At 44.3% G+C, this 20,045-nt stretch overlaps 1 protein-coding gene across 1 annotated transcript in view; it reads right to left on the reverse strand.

Moving 5' to 3' along the window:
* MYO5B (myosin VB) overlaps positions 1-20,045 on the reverse strand; it is a 123,042-nt gene that overhangs the window by 16,155 nt on the left and 86,842 nt on the right. Inside the window, exons 23-29 of the mRNA XM_088157035.1 lie at positions 18,466-18,550; positions 16,949-17,097; positions 16,081-16,200; positions 14,868-15,005; positions 13,264-13,326; positions 7,339-7,590; positions 6,445-6,542 (exon numbers count right to left, since the gene is read on the reverse strand). Coding sequence (XP_088013161.1) covers positions 6,445-6,542; positions 7,339-7,590; positions 13,264-13,326; positions 14,868-15,005; positions 16,081-16,200; positions 16,949-17,097; positions 18,466-18,550 — 905 coding nt within the window. The remainder of the gene's footprint in view (positions 1-6,444; positions 6,543-7,338; positions 7,591-13,263; positions 13,327-14,867; positions 15,006-16,080; positions 16,201-16,948; positions 17,098-18,465; positions 18,551-20,045) is intronic.

Below are 20,045 nucleotides of genomic sequence, written 5' to 3' on the forward strand. Positions count from 1 at the left end.
AGAGAAGGGGAAAAGGTGCAGAACCCTTATTTATTTCAGTCAGTATTATTTTTTAGAGCACACTTTCATTGCATTACATTTCTTTTTCCACCACAGGGAAGGAGAGCCCTGCCTTAATTGTGCCCTGTACAACATTTTAAAACAAGTTTCTCTATCTCTTTCCCACTGCAGCAACTCTCACTGGTCTAAAATAAATTCTACTCCTTCTACTTCAGCCGAAGGTTTCCTCAGCATTTAAATCAAACACATCAGTATTTCCTCAGAGCAACCTTTGGTTCTAACACCACATGCATCCACACAAGATCACTCTCCTCTGTATACATCCAGGCAGAAAAACGATCAGAAAAGTCTCATCTCACTTTAAAACTTTTAGCAGATTGGCTTTTTTAGTCTCCTTTTAGCAGATTGTTTGGAGATTTTTTTTCAAGTTATATGAGGCAAGAAGCTGATTTATCTTCTTTCATGAGGTGCTGAACACATTACAAATGAGGATGCAAGCTGGTCAGCTTGACCAGAAGCACTTGTTACAGCAAGACCTAACAGGGCTGTGATGTCAGTTAGAAAACAGTGCTTGTTTTAAGCAATAACAATTTAAAAAGTAAGCAAGGAAACAATCAAATTTAATATATCATTATATTAAAAAAAAAACCAAAAAAAAACCCAACAAAAAGCCAAACAAACACAAAAACCCAAAAAACAAACAAAAAAACATTTAAAAACCACAGAAAGAACAACAGAAAAAAAAAAAAAAACCCAAAACCAAAAAAACCCCACAACAAAAGCCCACAAAAAAAAAAAAACCACCAAAAAAACAGAGAGGAAAAAAAACCCACAAAAATAAGAAGGCCAACACACATTTTGAAAAGAGCTACAGCAGATGCCATTCCCTGGCAAGGGACTCTCTGCATATTTCAGTGGAAAAGCACAACACACAAACGGAAAGCAGTGAGAAATGTGGTGTTGCAGCACTGCTTTGAAAGGGCTCTGGAGGTGCCTCGCCACCACAGACAGCTCGTGCATCCCTCCCATGGCACTGCTCGAGCACAGCACTTCTCAAAACTAGCAAACACTTCAGGCACTGACATTTGCAAAGTTCATCTGTTAGAGCCACATGTGTGAATTTAAATTAAAACCTTGTTGCTATCCCGTACGTAGCACGTTTCCAAAACGGTCTGCAGGCTGACAGATACAGGGAGGTTTATTGGTCTCATTTGCATGAATTTGTTAGTAAAGTCTTTTTTTTTGGTTCATGTAATCCTAGCAGGACATGTCATCAGGCACTGAAAACCAAAAGAAAAAGCTGGAAGGATCCCCACTATTTATTGCATGTCAGAAACCTGTGAAATCTCACATGATGAGCAGCATTTTTAATAGATAGCCCCCTTGGAAAAATAGCTTTCCATCATTTCTTAACCATAGGCATTGAGATAAATGAGAAGAGCCGCTCAAGAAAGTGCCATTATAAGATAAATATATAAAAATGCTGATTTAAGGTAAACCTGCACTGGGAAATAAGCATTCAGTCCATCTCCACCAACAGAGCAGTGAACACAGAAATCACTGTGTTCCCACTTCTCCCAGAAGTTCATGTTGACCAAGACATAAAAAGGGATCCTTTCAACGTAAGTAGAGTAATTGGCATCTGAAACATAATTTCCTAAAATGCTGTTCTCAAGTAAGGCGGAGAGGAGTTGAAGGGGCTGATTCACAAAGTTTCCCCTTTATCCTGATCTTGGAGGCACAGGTCTGGGGAGTGGCTGGGACCTGCAGTCAGCAAATTGCACATCAAAAGCAAAAAAAATTCCTGCCCAAACACCTCCGTGCCCTGTGAAAGTAGCTTAAAGGAGGTGCATGTACCCCAAACCCAGAGATGTTAATATCAGCATCTGCAGTAAATTATCCTCTGTCCATAAAGAAGGGGCATTCCACTTTAAGTCACAGATACACCTTTTTGTTTTAGCTAAAAGGAAAAACAACGTGCATCACAGACCAGATCTGTGGCAGAGTGGGAAGATACCCACTGGAGAGTGGGAAGCAGAGATATGATACAATCTCCACACGGTGGTCTCTCCTATCTGCAAAAGCATCCCTCATGTGAAACCAGCATCAGCTCATCACCTTGCACAGCAGCTGCAGGTGGGACTTGCTCAGCAAGAAAAAAAAAAAATCCATGTGCTCAACAGAAATCACCACCATGGAAGCTAATTTCAAAGACACAGCCTGATTTACTTTGAGCTGCCAGGTAACACCATCTTGTAACACCACATTTTGGTCTCTCACTGGCTCTGTGTTTCCACCAAGATCAAACAGGTTTGAAAGAATGATCCCAAGAACTCAAACAGGGAACAAAAAGCCTACTTAGCTTTAGATTCAGTTTTTGAAGCAGAAAATGAGGTAGGAACTAACTTAATGATTTTCCGCTTAGCAGCTGAAATTCAGCAGAATTAAAAAAAAAAAAAAAAAAGGAAAAAAGAAAGAAAAAAGCTGAGTTTAACACATCTATAAAGATAGGCTGCTTCCAGTTCAAACTTGCCCTTGACCTGGAATCAAAGGGCTTTTCTCCAAAAGCTTTGTGGAGAGAGAATTGCTTCATGGGCAGGGTTAGCAGCACCCAGCAGATTTCTTCCTGGTTTCCTCCTGCTGTGTTTAGACACAGACACGGAGAGAATAAAAAGTTGATCTCCCATCAAAATAAAGCCATGCTCTGTCCTCAGCCGAAATAGCTGAGACATGATGGCTTGGAGCTAGGAGCCATTCCTGGCTGGAACAAGGTTTTAGCACATCTGTCAGTGTGGGCTGGTGAAGAACCTCCACCTGGTCAAAAAGCACCTCAGACTGGGGGGCAAAGAGCAGCCGGCACCCCTGAAGGACTGGGCCATCCAGAGGGACCTGCACAAGCCCAAGCACTGGCCCAAGGGAAGCTCTGAGGTTTGACAAGGCCAAGTGCTGGAGCAGCCCCTGGGGTCGATCCAGGCTGGGGATGAGCAGAGGGAGCAGCCCTGGGAGAAGGAGCTGGGGGTGCTGTGGGTGAGAGCTGGACCTGCCCCAGCCTGAACCCCCCTGCCCTGGGCTGATCCCCCAGCGTGGGCAGCAGGGCAGGGGGGATTGTGCCCCTGTGCCCCTGTGCTCAGGTGAGAGCCCACCTGCAGAGCTGCCTCCAGCCCTGGGCTCCAACAGCACAAGGACGTGCAGCTGCTGGAGCCAGCCCAGAGGAGGCCACGGAGATGCTGCAGGGCTGGAGCCCCTCTGCTCTGGAGCCAGCCTGGCACAGCTGGGGCTGCTCAGCTGCACAAGAGAAGGCTCCAGGGAGAGCTCAGAGCCCCTGCCAGGGCCTGAAGGGGCTCCAGGAGAGCTGCAGAGGGACTGGGGACAAGGCAGGCAGGGACAGCACACAGGCAATGGCTTCCAGTGCCAGAGGGCAGGGCTGGATGGGATCTTGGGAAGGAATTGCTGGCTGGGAGGGTGGGCAGGCCCTGGCACAGGGTGCCCAGAGCAGCTGTGGCTGCCCCTGGATCCCTGGCAGTGTCCAGGGCCAGGTTGGACAGGGCTTGGAGCAGCCTGGGACAGTGGAAGGTGTCCCTGCCATGGCAGGGGGTGGCACTGGATGATCTTTAAGGTTCCTTCCAACTCAAACCATTCTATGAAAGAGAAATGGGAATGCTTCTTGAAGAGAAGGTGAGAGAGGAACTGGCTCTTGCTTATAAATCCCATTTCAGAACTGCAACTCCACCTGAAAAGCTTCCCATTAAAATATTTATTGATCAAGATTAGAAAGGGAAGGCTTTTCTGTTTCTCATGCTGACACCCTTGGGTATAGAGCTGTGTAAGTACAAATGTAAATTTGGTCTGAGGGAGGGAAAATTAATATATGTCCACAAACACAATAATCCCGGCTCCCCAAGCATTTGTCTTCATCCATTTTATTGCCATCAATACCAGCCTACAGCTTATAAACCAACCCAATAAACAGCCAGCTGCACAGGGAACTTTGTAATGGGGAGGTTGGTGGTGCTTAATGAGCCGCTGGATAAATCACTGCAGAAAATCAGGGTGAGAGTATATAGAGCTACTGCAGCTGTACGTCAAGAGCCAAGCTCCTGCACAAGAGAGGCAGACGAGAGAATAATGAACTGACCCTGGAGACTGCAGATTTCCCCTCCCAAAACTTAAGAGGCCAAAAACCACTCAGGCCAGATCACGTGAACTTCTTAAAATTCCAGCTCACCCGTGAAATTGCAAGGAAAGAGATTTGTGCTCCTGTGGAAAATTAGATCCTGGAAACTCATAGGCCCTAGAGGGATTTAAAATCCATGTGGATGAGGTACATGGTTTAGTGCTGGCCTCGGCAGTGCTGGGGGAAGAACTGGACCTCAAGACATCTTTTTGAACCTAAATTATTCTACAATTTCAGTTCTTTCTGCAGAAGTCAAGTGTGGAAACCAGAATGTCTGGAGGAGGACTGGAGCAATGTTCAGATACCAATTAATACTGGGGACCAGTGACACCCCTGGGTCAGACATGTCCTGTGAAAGCAGCAATCCTTATTTTGACTCCTTCACCAACCTCTGAACACAAACTAACCTTCCCTACACGTGCACACTGGAAAACTTAGGGAGTAATTAAAGCTGTGCCCAACAATGGCATTTCACACCTCACATGAGCAACCACAGCTCCAGGAGAATGTTGGAAAGAAGGAAAAAGAAGGAAAGAAGAGAAAATTCATAGAATTCATTAAGTGACCAAAACCCACTCCTTGCTGCACGAAGCACACTGAGCTCCACTGATTTACTGACAAGAATGTGAATTAATCTCAACCCTTCTACTGCAGGAGGGGCAGAAATTTCATCAGCAAGTTCACTTCAGGAAAGCAAATATTCAATGGCAAATTGAAAAAAAACCCATAAAGACTAGACCTGGTCTAGGCAGACATGATGCACAGGAGAAAAACCAATGTCACAGAGTTCTGGACCCCAACAATCCCATTGCTCCAGGCCTCCAGACCTGGCAGAACACCCCATCAGGGCTTTGAGCTCTACTTACATGGGCCTTTCCTTGCATTCATACAGGTGTGAATAAAATCCTCATTAAGTCAGGTCCCAGCCTGGAATGTTAACAACCTTCTGCAACCACTCTACAAAGTAGCAAGCCATACTGTGCTATTAAAAGCCATTAATCCACAAAGGCTGCATCTTCTTCCTTGCTGAATGGAAATTATTTAGGGAAAAAAAAGTTTCAAACATCTGTATTTGTCAAGAGAAGTAAAAAAGATAAAACATTCAATTTCCTTGAAGTAAAATAAAAATTTACTTTTCATATTATCTTGCTGCTTAATCCATGTAATTTTTTTCTTCTTGCAAGATACTACTTTGATATTTGGTATCCTTCTGGGCAGCTGCAAGGACTGATTTAATGCTTGGCAGTATCAGCCCCCTGTTACTGTTAGGACAGATACATGTTCAAACTATCAATCCTCATTGAGGTAAAACTGCAATACAACAGTTGTTCCTGGCACTCAATTTGGGTGCAAGAAAATCAATACTGTGAGTGTTTCCAGGAAATACAGAATGTTTGTTGGCTCAGTTAACCACAACGGGCTTTTGCCTTGGGGAAAATCAGAAGGGAACTGTGGCATCTTCCCAACACAGTATGAGATACCTGAAATAAATACAAATACAACCCCAAATCTTAGTTTTGCTGCTATTTACATACTGGAAGCAAAGTCAAAACCCAGTTTTTCTCACTTCCATGTTTGCTTTTCCACCTGCTCAGTATCTGACTAGAACTAGATGATCTTTAAGGTCTCTTTGGACCCAAACCATTCTGGGATTCTACAATTTGCAAGATGTGTGTCTTCGGTTTCACCTCTGTGGCTGTCTTGGGGTTACTTTATGATGTTTGTATTCTTAATTGTTTGTTTTGTTTGTGTTGAATATTGAGTTTTGTAGTTTTAAAACTGGTTTTAGGAGTGAAGTGGAAAGAAAAGGTGCAGAGTTTGTTATTCGATTGTACTTGTTTATTTTGTATTTTTTACACAGACTGCGTTGTTTGCAGGGGACAGGAGAAGAGAGCTTTTTTTTAATTTTGGCTGGTCTTCGGTTAGCTGAAGTAGTGAAGTTTCTTGGATTGTGGTTTGTTTGTTTGTTTTAGAATAATATGTAAAGTAAATTTTTACTTCAAGGAAATCAAATGCTTCTCTTGCTTTTTTTTTTTTTTTTTCTCTTGACAAATACAGATGTTTGAAGCTTTTTTTCCCTTGAGTCCGTAACACAACCCGGAGGCTGGCAGCTCTCTAGAGCACGTTGGTTTTGGTGTGGATCCCTTTTTTCCCTTGAGTCCATAGCACAACCCAGGGGCTGGCAGCTCTCTAGAGCACGTTGGTTTTGGTGTGGATCCCTCTCTGACACAGAACCCCCCCGTTGCTGGAGAGGTCTGTGCCACACTTACCGGTTGGTCTCGCACATGCCCTGGTAGGCTTCGATCGCGTCCTCCTGGTCAACGTGCCGGTCACTGTTGGGCCAGCTGGCGTTGGGGGAGATGCTCTCCTAAAGTCAAAACAGCAAGGTGACATCCTGCTTTAAAACTCCACCTGGCTCTAAAAGCTCCTGACACCAAACAACTCACAGTTGTTCCATTAAAAGCATCCCTGGGGCATCCACCACACTACTGAGTTTCTGTGAATCCACACACATGCAGCAGGAGAGATGAGAGATGGAAGAAAGATGCAGTGATAAGAGATGGAAGAAGAAGGCAGTGAACTTGGAAAGAAGATTAGCAGGGTGCTTGGCTTGGTCTGAAATACAAAACACACTGAAATCTTGAGGAATGGTAAGACAGCAAATCAATAAAGACTGAGTTTCTGGAAAATGTGCCCTTCCATTGGAATGTATTCTAAATACAAATCCCATCACAGCTGTTTGAGAGACAGGCTTCCTTCTTGCCTGCATGTCAGAAGAAACATATTACAGCTGCACCAGCCTGAAGTGAGCAGAATCTGGTCTAGAAATTATTTTTCCTCACCCCATTTCCTTGCAGAGAAAGATTATTGCTGCAAAACATCACCAGGAACTTGCTGAACCACACACATGGGTGCAGGGGTGATGTGGGCTCATGAGGTATGGGAGTAAGCACCTTGTGGCAGTATACCATGGCACAGATAGTCCTGGGCTGTCTGAAATGTCAAGGATTACATCTCATCCCCAGGCAGGACCTCCTGTATCCCTGCACAACCCTCCATAACCTCCCTGTGCTATCCTGCCCACCAGAGCAGAAATGGCATTGTTGAGGCAGCCAGTGAATCTCCACCAAGAGAAGGGAAAGAAGGAGAAGAAAATCCATTACCCTCTCCTTTACCATGTTTTCTCCCGTCTCTTTCTGCTGAGCTGCCTTCATGATCTGCGACCTGAGGATGAGCACCTCCTCCTTGCGCACCTCCAGCTCCTCGTTGGCCGATTTCAGCTGGTTCAGAAGGAGGTTGTAGCTGTCCTGCACGTCGTTGGAGGAGTTGCTCTGCGTGGCATGGTCTGCAATGGCCTTCCTCAGCTCGTTGAGTTCATTTTTCAGCTTCTTGTTCTCTGACTCCAGCTCTTGCCTCTGGAAAACATTGAGCCGTTAAGCAGTTTAGATAAACTGCCCTGTGGTGCTCCATGCTGTTCTGAAATGCCTCTGGGGTGACTCGATTATTGATGATTACAGATCAATGCAAGCCAGGATCTGGGTTTTGCTGCCAGCCTAACCATCTGTGATTCAGGGAAGGCTTTTGCTTTAGTCAGCAGCCTGTTGCTACTTAATAACAACACTACAGAGCGACCCAGGGTATTTTTTATTTGTTGGCACTATTTCTAAATGCAAAGGCAGGCTGTAAAGAAGCTAAGCATGCTCTTTTCTCCTCCACATCTCTTCCTTCTGAATCAATAAATCACAAAACCCCCACAACATTCAGCTCACCTTTCATATTCATTAGATAAGAGGGAAGATGCTGATTTGGGCAAACCATCATCATGGCAGGCATCCCTTAGGAGAGCCACGGGTCTGTGAATTCTCTCTTCTTTTCTCATGCACTTTGTAATTCCTCCACCCCAGTGCAGCATTTACAGTTGGAGGATTTCCTCACTCTGATTTCTCCTCAAACTGGCGTTTGACAGGCAGGGCCAACACTGTGCTAGTTTGATGCCAGCTGATTCTCCTGAATAACATCTTTGCTGACACAACTGAAGGGCTTATTCACTTTTGCATGGCAGCAGGAGAAGACAGAAGAATAGAACTCTGGCAGCTAAGACAGCCTTTATTTTAGCCTGTCACCACAAAGTTCTGTTTGCAGGTGGCAGCACAACATTTGGCAGCTCTTTGCCACCACCCAAAATCCACCTGGAGAATGCTTGCTGGTTCAAGAGCAGCTTTGCTCCTGCACATGGTGCAATCACAGAGTCATGGAATGGTTTGGATTGGAAGGACGTTAAAGCCCATCCAGTGTCACCCCATGCCATGGGCAGGGACACCTTCCACTATCCCAGGTTGCTCCAAGCCCTGTCCAGCCCGGCCTTGGACTTCCAGGGATCCAGGGGCAGCTTTTCTGGGAAACCTGTACCAGAGCCTCACCCCCCTCACAGACAAGAACTTCTTTCCAATATCCCATCAAAATCTACCTGCTGTGCTTCTGGAGACAGGATGGGAGCCAGACTCCTGGGGTCCTGTTCACAACAACCCACCTTCCCTTTGCACTGATCCCCACCCAGGACTGCTCCCTCCCATCCTCACACTCCCAGACTTCTCAGGCACCGCCAAACCCCAACAGGACCCTTGTCCAACCTGGCACAAACCAACACCCCTGCACATGAGCTGACAAAGGGTGATGCCTGACGTGGGGTCAGCTCCTTGCTAGGGACCAGCCCCCATCCAGGCGGATTTTCCAGTGTCTGCAATACCACAAGATCATTGCTCGCTTTCACCCACATGCCTCATCTCCTGCTGCTTACTGAGCCTTTCCACAGCTTCCTTTCAAAACCCCTCTTATCTCTGGGATATCTGCTTCATTATCAGCTGAGTCAAGCTAATGAATCCAAAAATGGCTGGGGGGGATGGGGGCAATTTATACAATTTACACAGTGTGTAGCTAGCACAGCTGTGTAAACCCCGTTTCCATAGGAAACGGGTGTTGTAATTATAAATCCTTACAAATTATAAATAGCATGGCTTATCACAGCAGAGGTGTGAACAGAATAGCTGATCTGGCATCTGGGCAGCATGCTCCTAGCTGAACAAACAACATCAGTAATGGGGCATATTCAGGTACTTTACACCATCTGTCATGAAAAAACCCAAAAGGATAAGAAATGCCTTAGATCCATCAATTCCTCCACATTAACCACGGCAGAGGGAGTATGTGAGACATGGGCTTTTCTGTAATTGGTGTTTAAAGCAGGAGTTGGAAGTGTGTGCATGGTGGGAATTGATATCAAACTGGGTTTAACTCTTCCTGCTATGTGGAGAAGCAGCATCCCCCACTGATCGTGAAGGCAGTTACTTGCTTTTCTACTTAAATTACTCTTCTGTGGTTCTTTTTCATTTGCTGCTTTCCTTTTTCTTAACTTTCTTCCTCCTCCTCTTTGTATCCCTTTCTCTCACTCTTTTTTATAATAGCTCTGCCACTGCTAACTCCAAGGACTGGTCATTTCAAGCTCTGCTCTGGTTAAAAACAAAGCCAGGAAGACCAGGAAAGAAAGCAATACCAAAAACCCTGCTCCAAGAGCCCCTGCTGTACACTCCTTTCAAAGTTTACATTTAAATTTATTCCCTACTGCTTTCTTTGTGGATTTCATGGAGCAGTGTTAGAACACCTTCTGTCCCCAGTTCATACACCCTTTTTGCATCAGCACTTGCCATGGAAGATCAGAAGCTAAAATAAAATGCTATGGATGTGGAAAGAGATTTCTACTGTCAAAGTGAAAAAATGCTCTTTCTTCAGCACAATCCAGTCATGCTGATTTATTTGACAAATATCTGACAAATAAACTTGACCAAAAAACTTTACGGTCACTGAATGCGCTGAACTTGAACTCACACTTGCCCCAACATATGCAGTGTTGAAGAGCTCTGTCAGGGGTACCTGAGCACTAATCTTGATGGAAATAGCTCCACTCTTTAGCAAAGGGCTTACAGAGCAATGCTGGGGGAAGTGTGAGCCTGCCTAAGTCAGAGGCTAGCACTGCCATTCCAGGATCTTGCCTCCTTCTTCTTTTCCGGTACTCTGCAGGAAAAGAAAATGAAATCCTCCATGCAGCTCATTTTATGATGAGCTGCCAAGTCTAAGGGATGAAACAAACATCCCAGCTATGCAACGAGTGAGAAACTGAATTATGCATCATGCCCCTGCTTGGAATCCTAGAATGTGTGAGTTAGGAAGGACCTTCAAAGGCCATCTAGTCCAGCTTCCTCTAGAACAGGTTGCTCAGAAACACAGAGCCATAGCAAGGGCTCCTTGATGCTTTCATTCCCACTGCCACTTTCCCAGCTTGAAAAAATAAGGAAAACACATTTTTCACTGGCATGTCAGAGACATATCTCCTTGTTTTGCATTTCTGGATAAAGATTAACCAAACATCTGGCTGGGTGTGTTTTGGGACAGCATCTCCTGAGAAATGTATTTATCCATTTCAAAGGACAGGCAACTTCTGCTGTAAATTTATCAGTGTTAGCTCAAGTTTCAGACATTTCTTTCCAGCCTTACAAAACTAAAAACCAGATGAGCCTCTCTAACAGAGCACTGTGCCTCACTCACTTCCCTCCATCAGAATCTGTATCAAGAGCAGGCTCCCCACCAGATGCTAATTCCACAGGGAAATCCTGGCCATCACGGGTGTCGTGACAGTAATAATTACAGTAATAATTACAGCAAGACACCAAGCTGGAGGACAGCAGACACCTATGAAGTATCAGACCACGTGCTGGTTGCAGAAACCAAACCTGCACGGCCATCCACCCACAACTTGTGTTGTCCTGCTTGAGGGGCTGTGAGTGCCAAAAATGTCGTGGAAGTATGGAATCTTAGAGCAGCAGAAACAGTTTGAGTTGGAAGGGACCTTAAAGCTCATCTTTTCCAAACTGAAAGAGAGAAGGTTTAGATCAGAAAGGAGGAAAAAATTCCTGGCTGTGAGGGTGTTGAGGCCCTGGCACAGGGTGCCTAGAGCAGCTGTGGCTGCCCCTGGATCCCTGGCAGTGCCCAAGGGCAAGTGGGAGCAGCCTGGTCCAGTGGAAGGTGTCCCTGTTCATGGCTGACTAACTGGTACCCCACAAGCCATTCAACAGCATCCACAGAAAAGACTGTCCTGTGCGTGAGCTTTTAGGCACCTCAGACTATTTCCTCGAGATAAAGTCTTTTTAAGCTGGTAAAACTGAAAAATAAACATATTCACAAAAAACTTTTAAAAGAGCCAGAGACAGCACAAATATTTGAGATATAATTTAGCAGGAGAAAGAGAAGAGAGGAATAACTTTGTCACAGCCATGGAAGCAGCTGTCAAGGGGGAAGGAGGGAAAAGAAGCCCTCAAAATTAGCAGTAAGTCACTCTTGCATTGCAGACAGAGACTTCAGGCTGTGTCCTATGTTCAGATGTGGGGAGAACAGCAGAGAGGTGTATTTATCTCTCTTTTTCAGTGGTCCTTCTCATGTAAACACTCCTACAGAGAATGTGAAATCCCTGCCGGTTCGTTTTCCACCCATTTTAGACTAAAGTTTAAAGCCCTGCATTTTTAGCAACACATGCCACCTACTCTTATGAAATTGTATTAACATTAAATGGTATTTTAAAGCTTATTAGATACGTAGAACTGTGAGTGCTAGTATGGCAGTATGCAGAAAGTAGGAAAATCCAAAATTAGCATTTCCACTCTGAACTTCCAGGGTTAAACCTTGAAGAAAACACAGGTTGTGAACTCACACTGAAGTCACAACTCCAGAAGCCATTTAAGGAGGTGGTGGTTCTCGTCTGCTGGGATTTCCCCTTCCAAACTGCAACTCCACTTTGCTTTACAAGGTCAAGAAACTTAAACCTTCCACAAGTATGTTTAACCAACTGGAAGACACTTGGGCAGTGACCTTCCATGCTTCTTCTCCAAGGGGCTATGCAGATGTACTAAGGAAATTCAGGGTGGTTTCCCTCCACCTCAAACAGCACATTTAGCCAGAGCTACACCAATATCATGCTAGGAAAATAAAACTGGGTTGATTAAGTGTCATAAAAATCTACTGCTAGACATAAGAGTTTACTGAGGGTTGGACATCCTTTCCATTTCTAATTTCTGCTGCTTTTTTTGCATCCTTCTGAGGAGATGATGCAGAAGCAAAAGTTGATATTACTACTGCCAGATGGTTTAGCATCATGTTATTCTGGAAAACATATGTTCCTCTGGACTTCTCAGTTGCACTGCAATATTTGTTAAGGGAATAGGGAGAAAAGGAACATTGGAAAGGTAGGTGTGCACTGAAAAAACCAACAGCATAAAAAAATTTCCCTTAATAACCCTATCCTAGGAACTGGTTCTCTGAGGATAAGCAGGACATAGGAATTGGTCTAAAACAGCCAAGGCCAGAAATGTTTGAATACAGTTAGAGCAGAGGACAGAATCCACAGAAGCTGCAGTAGGAGCCTAGGAGGTTTCAGCTGCTCTGATTGTCACGGGGAGAAAGTGATGGGGACAGAAACTGTCAGCATTTAGAGCTTGGGGGCAAGATGAATTCTAGAGTAGGGCAATAGCTGAGAAAAACAGGATGACTGTGGTCAGCCAGCACTTCTGCTGGGAATAAAGGCTATTACTGCAAATCACACCACAGATTTATCTGGGTTTGACCTGAGTGGCACCTTGGGATGGCACAGAATAGGGGTAGGGAGCAGAGATGGAGCCTGGAACAAGAAACAGGTGCAAGAATTCACACCTACTGCAAAGCCAAATGCTGAGACCTGCAGTGCCTCACCAAAGGGAGCCCAACGAAGTCCCAGAAAAAGCCCCCTGGACCACGAGTGGGTTTGTTACCTCCACGGATGACTGAGAGACAGGCAGATCAGCAGAGAACAGATGTTGCCTCAGAGAGAAACATCTGTGAGCCCATCCCAGGCCCAGGAGCTGATGGCAAGCTACAGCTTTCCAACTGCTCTCTCTAACAGAGCTGACTACTGCAGGTTTTGGAATATTATCACGTTCACATCATTTGTCTGGGCTGCCAGAGCCACGCAACAGGTTACAGGCACTAAGCAGAAGACTCTCACTCACCTTCAGGCTGTTGTATGCAAAATCTTCACGCTCTGAAGTCACTTCAGTCTTTGTTTCAATTACCTGTGCAGATTAAAGAGGTAAATTTGTCTTTAGGAGCAGGCAGAGGAACTGGCACACAGCACAGAGTAGCTGGGCACGTCTCCATCAGCATTCAGCCCTGCCGGCCAGCTCAACCATACTAATGTCATTAATTGCCATCAGACAGCATCCCGGCAACACCAGTGGGGCACAGGACACTCCAGGAGAAATGAGTTTAATCTCTCATTAATATCTTGACAACTGAGCCTCGCTGCAGCTTTCAAACAATGACAGTCATTAAGGGAAAAGTCTTCAACATAGCAGCGGTTGGAAAACAGGTTTTTAATCCTCCTGCAGCAGGAATGAGAGGCTGGGGAAGTCTCCCATTTCATGCGTTTCCTGCAAATTGCTAGGTGTGATCAATAAGGATATCTAGTGAAGCAAGTAAATAATTACTGCTGATGATCTTGTTGAGTGTCTTACTGCATTGGTTCGAAGGTACACTGATCTCACACTGTAGAGTAACAACGAAAATAATTCCCAAACAAAGCCCCAGAAATTTCAAATAGGGATGCCATCCCAAGAGCATCGGATGGCATTTGCTCAACAATTTGTAAAACAGCATCTTCAGTGCTTCGGGACACCAAGCACACAGCAGCACTGCTGTTTCATAGCCACAGTGGCCTCTGACAAGGCACAGAGCCTTGCCTACAGATGGCAGGGAAAGCACATACAAGAGATCTCCTCTGAAAACCCCCCAACACAGAAGTCAGCTCACCACAGCCTAGAGAGATGTATTTTCAGGCTTAGAGACTCCTGTCTCCTGAGCTACCACTGGGCTGTCAGTAACATTAATTTTTTTAATATACACGGTTTTAATTTGCTTTCAAGCAAGCAACTCAAACTTTAGGAAGTTTGGTTTTGCTTTTGGTTTTGTTTTTTTCACGAGAAAGGAAGAATACAGCAAAATAATGTTCCTGCCTTGCAAGAGAAATGAAGGATTCGTTCTTCTAACAGCTATCCTGATATTTCTGATTTACAACACTACTTTTAACCTGTATTCTTCTATATGATCATTACTGAAGAAAAATGCCTAACCAAAACACACAGATGATAATAAAATCAAACTGAGGACACCAGACTGACATATGTGTGAAGTGCTTTTCAGCTCATACCACACACTGCTGGATGGGGGGAAGCCAGGACAGCAAAGAAATACTTGAATAACAGAAATCATCCAAAAGGGAGGGTTGTTGAACATGCAAGTTGCCACATGTGAGACACAGGGCCAGTGCTGGTGGAATAACGTGTGTCAAAATTGATTCCACATTTCATTGCTTTCAAGAAGCTTAAGATACCGCCCTAAATATGTTATGACTAGTTTGTTTAAACAAATAAATAAAGTAATTCTCCTGTCCAATTGTCCTTAGCCAAGTTTATCTCCATTTTCCAGATGGATTTGTAGCCTCTTATGCTGAACTTGTCACTCTCAAAGCTAAATTCCTACATCATGTGGCTCAGGCAATCAAGGAAAGCCAGTTACAAATATGAAATATTAGTATCCATGAAAAGATGCCTCTTGCCTGGGATTTCTTGCTCTCTTGCTCCTTTTTCTCCAGCTGGGATTGCAGCTTCTTCCTCTCCAGCTCAAGCTCCCTCACTCGCTTTTGTAGCTTTAGGAAGAGAGTCATGTCCATGGCTGCTTTCTCCATCCCAATTTCCTGGAGAAGAACAAGAGGGAGGGAAGAAAAGAGAAGATCTCAGTGTCAAGTTTTGTAACCATGCACAGTGCCAGATGACCCTGACTCTACACCAGCCACAGCCAGGAACAGGAGCATCCTAAGAAACATGTTTACTTCCAAAGAGCAAATCCACATCTTAAATATCTATTTTTAATGTCAGTAAAATACCTGAGTTGTTTGGATACAACACTGAATGCTTAACAGCCCAACAGATAAGTAGGTGATGGGGGCTAAGAACATCAAAAATGCCTTAATGGGTCCCTTTCAGTCAAGTGTTTATTTGTTGGGGGTTTTTAACTGCCTGCACCTGGAATATTTCATACCAAAGCATTGTCAATACTGATTATTTTGACTTCAGAAAATGCTTTCAGAGCAGTTCAGAAATACTAAAGCAATATAACACAGCGCCAGCAGAGGGAAGAGGGGGCTTCTGCAGGCATGGTATTGGGACACAAAATATGGTCCTACAGGGTAGGACTGACCCTAGGGACACTGGTCACCCATAAATGCTCTTGAGTCAAGAAAGCTGAGTTTAAAAAGCAGCCTATTCTATCAGATGCAAGTAAAACACATATTTCCCTTTTCCACAGGATCCTTGATAGCCAAGGAATAATTTGTGCTGCTCTCTCCTGCATTAGGAGACTGCTGATTTGATTAGAGGGGCTGTGCTGGCCAGCAAAGCATCCGTGAAGATTCATGGGAATGAAAACGCTTGGGGCAAGAGGGCAATGAATTCTGGTGTCCTTGCAGAGAAGGATCATGATCCAGTCATGATCCATCAATGCTGGGTGTAACTGCTGTGATGAATTTTCATCAGTCTTTAAGCTGGTATGGCCCAAAGACAGCACTGTATTATTTTTAGAGCCCTGATTCTGCAAACAAGAAGAGTTTGCCGGAGCACCACCACCCTGCAGTCCTTCTCACACAATTAAGGACGTGTTTCTACGGCATGGAGTCAATTTTATCCATCATGCCTTATTGCCCAACCTGCACTGCTACAAACCCATCACCCCCAGAGCAGGGCTGCCCTGCCCTCCCTCCTCATTTACTGTACCTCCACCTGCTGTATCACATCCTCAGTGTCCCCAATCTCAGAGGTGCAGATGGATGGGTTATTGGAATCAGACTCCAAGCTGCTCTGGTTGGATGGGTTTCTCCTGTGCCCTGGCGTTTGCTGCTGAGACATGATGCAGACAGATAATGCAGTGTTAAAGGATTCCTCTCAAAGTGTTGCTTCTTTAGAGCAAATATGTATATACTTAAGGTACCTTATAGAGAATTACATGTGCTGAGTTTTTATGCCCTACCCTTAAAATTCATATTAACACTTCAAAGTGCAAAAGTGATATAGAAGCTCAGTTTAAAAATTCTGCATGAATTAAAGGCTCTTCATGACACCAGATGCCTGGTAAGTGTGAACATGCAAATCTGAGCTCAAGGTTGTGCTGCTGACAGCACCCTCCAGGACTCTTTAAACACTCAGCCTTCCATCAAATCCAGCAGCACTCTGATTTTCAACAGTTTTTCTAACACTTTAGCAATGCTGAACCTAAAGACTTTGGGTTTTGAAATTCTGAAGTCATATTGCTGGAGGGGTTTTTCTGTTAGCTTTTTTAACCCAACACCTACACGTGAACATCACTGACACAAAAGCAAAACAAGAACAAGCATGATCCAGCTTTTGCTGAGATTCACAGACATCTTTAGGCATTTCACAGAGCAGCATGGAAGACCAAGCTCCTTTTCCAAGGCACACAAATTGTTTGGTTCCAGTGCAAATAGGTATTCTTAGAAATATCAAACACAAACTGTCCACTAATGGCAGTTCTACAAAATGTTTTGAGGGTGAGTGAGCCAAGTTATTCAGGCACCAATGTCAGGTCCAGGGCACAAGGAAACAGGGATAATTCCAGCTTCATTACCTTAATAAAAGTAATTTCATCCCTCAAGTTGTCATATCTCTGCTCCAGACTTGCATACTCTTTTACCAGGTTCTGATAACGAGATCTCTCTTCTTCCAGTTCTTTCTTCATCTGGCTATTTCCCTCAACTGTGTTTTGTGCAAGTTCATCTTTAAAATAGGAAGGGGAAAAAAATAAAAAAGAAATTATGAACTCTAGCTCAGAAATAAGCTTCTTGTAAATATGTGGAACAACAACAACTAATGAACAAAATACTCTCTGCCAAGACCCTTTAAAATACATGTAAGCATTCACTAATATTTAGAGACCATTATAATCTGTATTTGCCTCCTCAACATTTAAACAGCTTGAGCTCTTCTACTTGCAGAGCAGTCCTCTGCCTTGAGTTAAAGAGAAGTCTCCTGCACCTACAAACCATCACTTAACTGTGGCAGCTCCAGCTCCCATGGGCCAGCCATAAACCCACTTAAGAAAATACCAGCACGGTACAGAAATACATTTGGGCTGAAAAAGTGGTACTTGCTGCATATAAAATCTTCCCTGCCTGCTTCCCGCCAGCAGCTTTGGCACAGGAGCAAACCAACAACAGCAGCTCTTCCTCATGTCATCATCAACCACTTACCATGGTAAGACTGTGGGGGTTCAAAGAAGTTTGTATTCAAATAAATTCAGTTATTTGTTAAAAAACTCCCCTCTGGAAGCAAACCTAGACTCTCCTCTTCCTGAGGAACCAGGCAAATGTAGCCTGTGTGCTCTTTTAAATGAGTGAACAACAAACCAACCCACTCCACTTCCTTTCTCCCATCTCAGATGCTCCAAAAACATCCTGTAAGGAATGAGTAAATATTTACAGCAAGTTTCTTCTTAATACGTTATCTTCATTTCTTTACTTTATGTTCGGCTAGGAGCAAAAAGACTTCACAAGTACCATGGAGCAGTGACAGTTGCATCCACAGCATGATGATCTTTGTAAATCCTAAAATCTCTCTAAAATCAAAGCTGAAAAGGATGACAAAAAATATAAAAGCTCCATACATGCATGAGAGTCCCTTTTGTAAAATGAGGTTTTCCCAGGTTGGTTCCCCTATGTATGACTTGTCTCTGCTTTTAAAATACACTCACAGTCTCGTGTCACACTAGAGAAATCCTTTGTCACAGCTCAATAATGTGAATTGTGCTGTCTCTTGGATCCCTTATTAATCATTCTTGGGACACAGCTATTCCCTACTCCATCAGCTTTACTGCCTCCCACACCATCTGCATGAAATGCTTTAACACGTCTGAACTAAAAAGCCTTGCGAGGTACTTTATTCTGTGTTTCACCAATCAAACTGGCCTCTGGCCACCAGTAGGGCAGCAGGAACAGAACTACCTGCACAACAAAACAGAGACAAAAGCCACCAGGACAGGCCACGGGAAGACGAGCACTTTTCAAGGCAGGGAAAACGAGCTTCAGGGGAGAAGATTAAGCCCTTGTCTCATGGAGGCATGACGATGCTACAGGCAGTTTTTCCTACCTTCAGACTGATAGAGAATCCTGCTGTTCAGCTCCTCTTTTTCCTGCTTCAGGAGAGCGTTTTCCTCTTCCAGGTCGGAGATACGCTGCGGAACAAGGCACAGGGTTACAGCTGGCTGCAGGGCAGAGCTCCTGAGGGGATTAATTTCACCTGGCAGGAGACAGGGGCCTTTGTTCGGCCTCTCTTTGCTCTTTAAAAGATCTGTTCCCCTGTGCTTTGCCACTAATCCTTTCTACACCAGTAGCACAGCAGAAATGCACTGCTACAACAAAGAATAACTTTCCCTTCCCTGAGTGAAATTCTCCCTTAAATCAGCATTTTCAGCAGAATCTTACAAAACATTGAGCAACTGGACTTGGTGGCCACAATCTGCAAGAGCGAAGCTCTTGCAAGCGATCAGGTCATCAAATCAGAAATTTATTTTTACATCTCAATGGGCTTCATCCTTTTCTTTAAGTCACAGCACCAAGTCACAGCTGCTGGGGAAATAAATCTGCTGACTGTTCCCAGAGATGTAGTACTTCAGGAGCTGATGGACACAGTGCATGTGAGCTGAATGAATAGGTCAGACTTTTTAAACTTTATTGTACTTCATGTATTGAGTCACTTTAGTGCTTCCCACAACTACAGAACCTCTGGTACAGTGAGGAATGGCATGTACCAGGGCCCTTGGCAATACAACAGCAGCATATTTAGCAATTATTAACAACAACAACAATTGCCTTGTAAAAAAGAATGAGAACAGGAACTAAATCCTGAAAAATGCTATTTTCACTTGTCACAACTGCAAGGCTGCACTGATGCTGACAGCAACCAATCCTGGAACATCACTCAGCTTCCTGAATTCTGGTGCATTTAACAGCGTTATCTCAAAACACACGACCATCATATTGCCAAGTGAAATACGCTGCCACAGCTAAGCAGGATGATTCTGCTGCTGTCAAGGGGGAGAACACACATCATCCCAGCACGTGTCATTCCCTACTCCTGCTCCTTCACTTCCTGTAGCCACTGCTTAGGAAACGGCTACACACAGAAGGATCTCAAGGTGCCAACGATAAACAACACTGTAAACACCATAATAAGAGTTTTCAAAGCCCAAGAGTAATAATTTTGCTGTCACCACTAGATTAAATTTATAGGCAGCCCAGCTGGCATGCATTCCTAGCACAGATTTCAGTCTTACCACACAAGCTTGTTCAAATTAAGGCATTTTATCAAACACTGGCTATGCCAGATACATACTAATGGCGAGGACAAAAGCACAATGAATATTTTCTTGTAAGTCACGACTGAATCAATCCTGTTCCATGCACAGACTGAAAAACCTCCCCACTCGTTACTCTCCCTGTTAATTTACTCCAGCTGTCTGCATTACATCTGTCTGCACTTCTCCTAGAATGCTGGAGTCCAGATATACAACTAGAAAGTGAAAAACCCCACAACTTAAGCATACAGAGCTACTGGTGCTCTAAATGCTGCGAACTGAGACAAGATTTTAATATTCTGTACCAAAAACAACTGCACTCCTTCACCATAAATCACATTTCCCATTAGATCAGCACTGATGTCTTCAAGGT

The sequence above is a fragment of the Sturnus vulgaris genome, chromosome Z, assembly GCF_052056855.1.
Source record: "Sturnus vulgaris isolate bStuVul1 chromosome Z, bStuVul1.hap1, whole genome shotgun sequence".
In the NCBI taxonomy this organism is placed as follows: Eukaryota; Metazoa; Chordata; class Aves; order Passeriformes; family Sturnidae; genus Sturnus; species Sturnus vulgaris.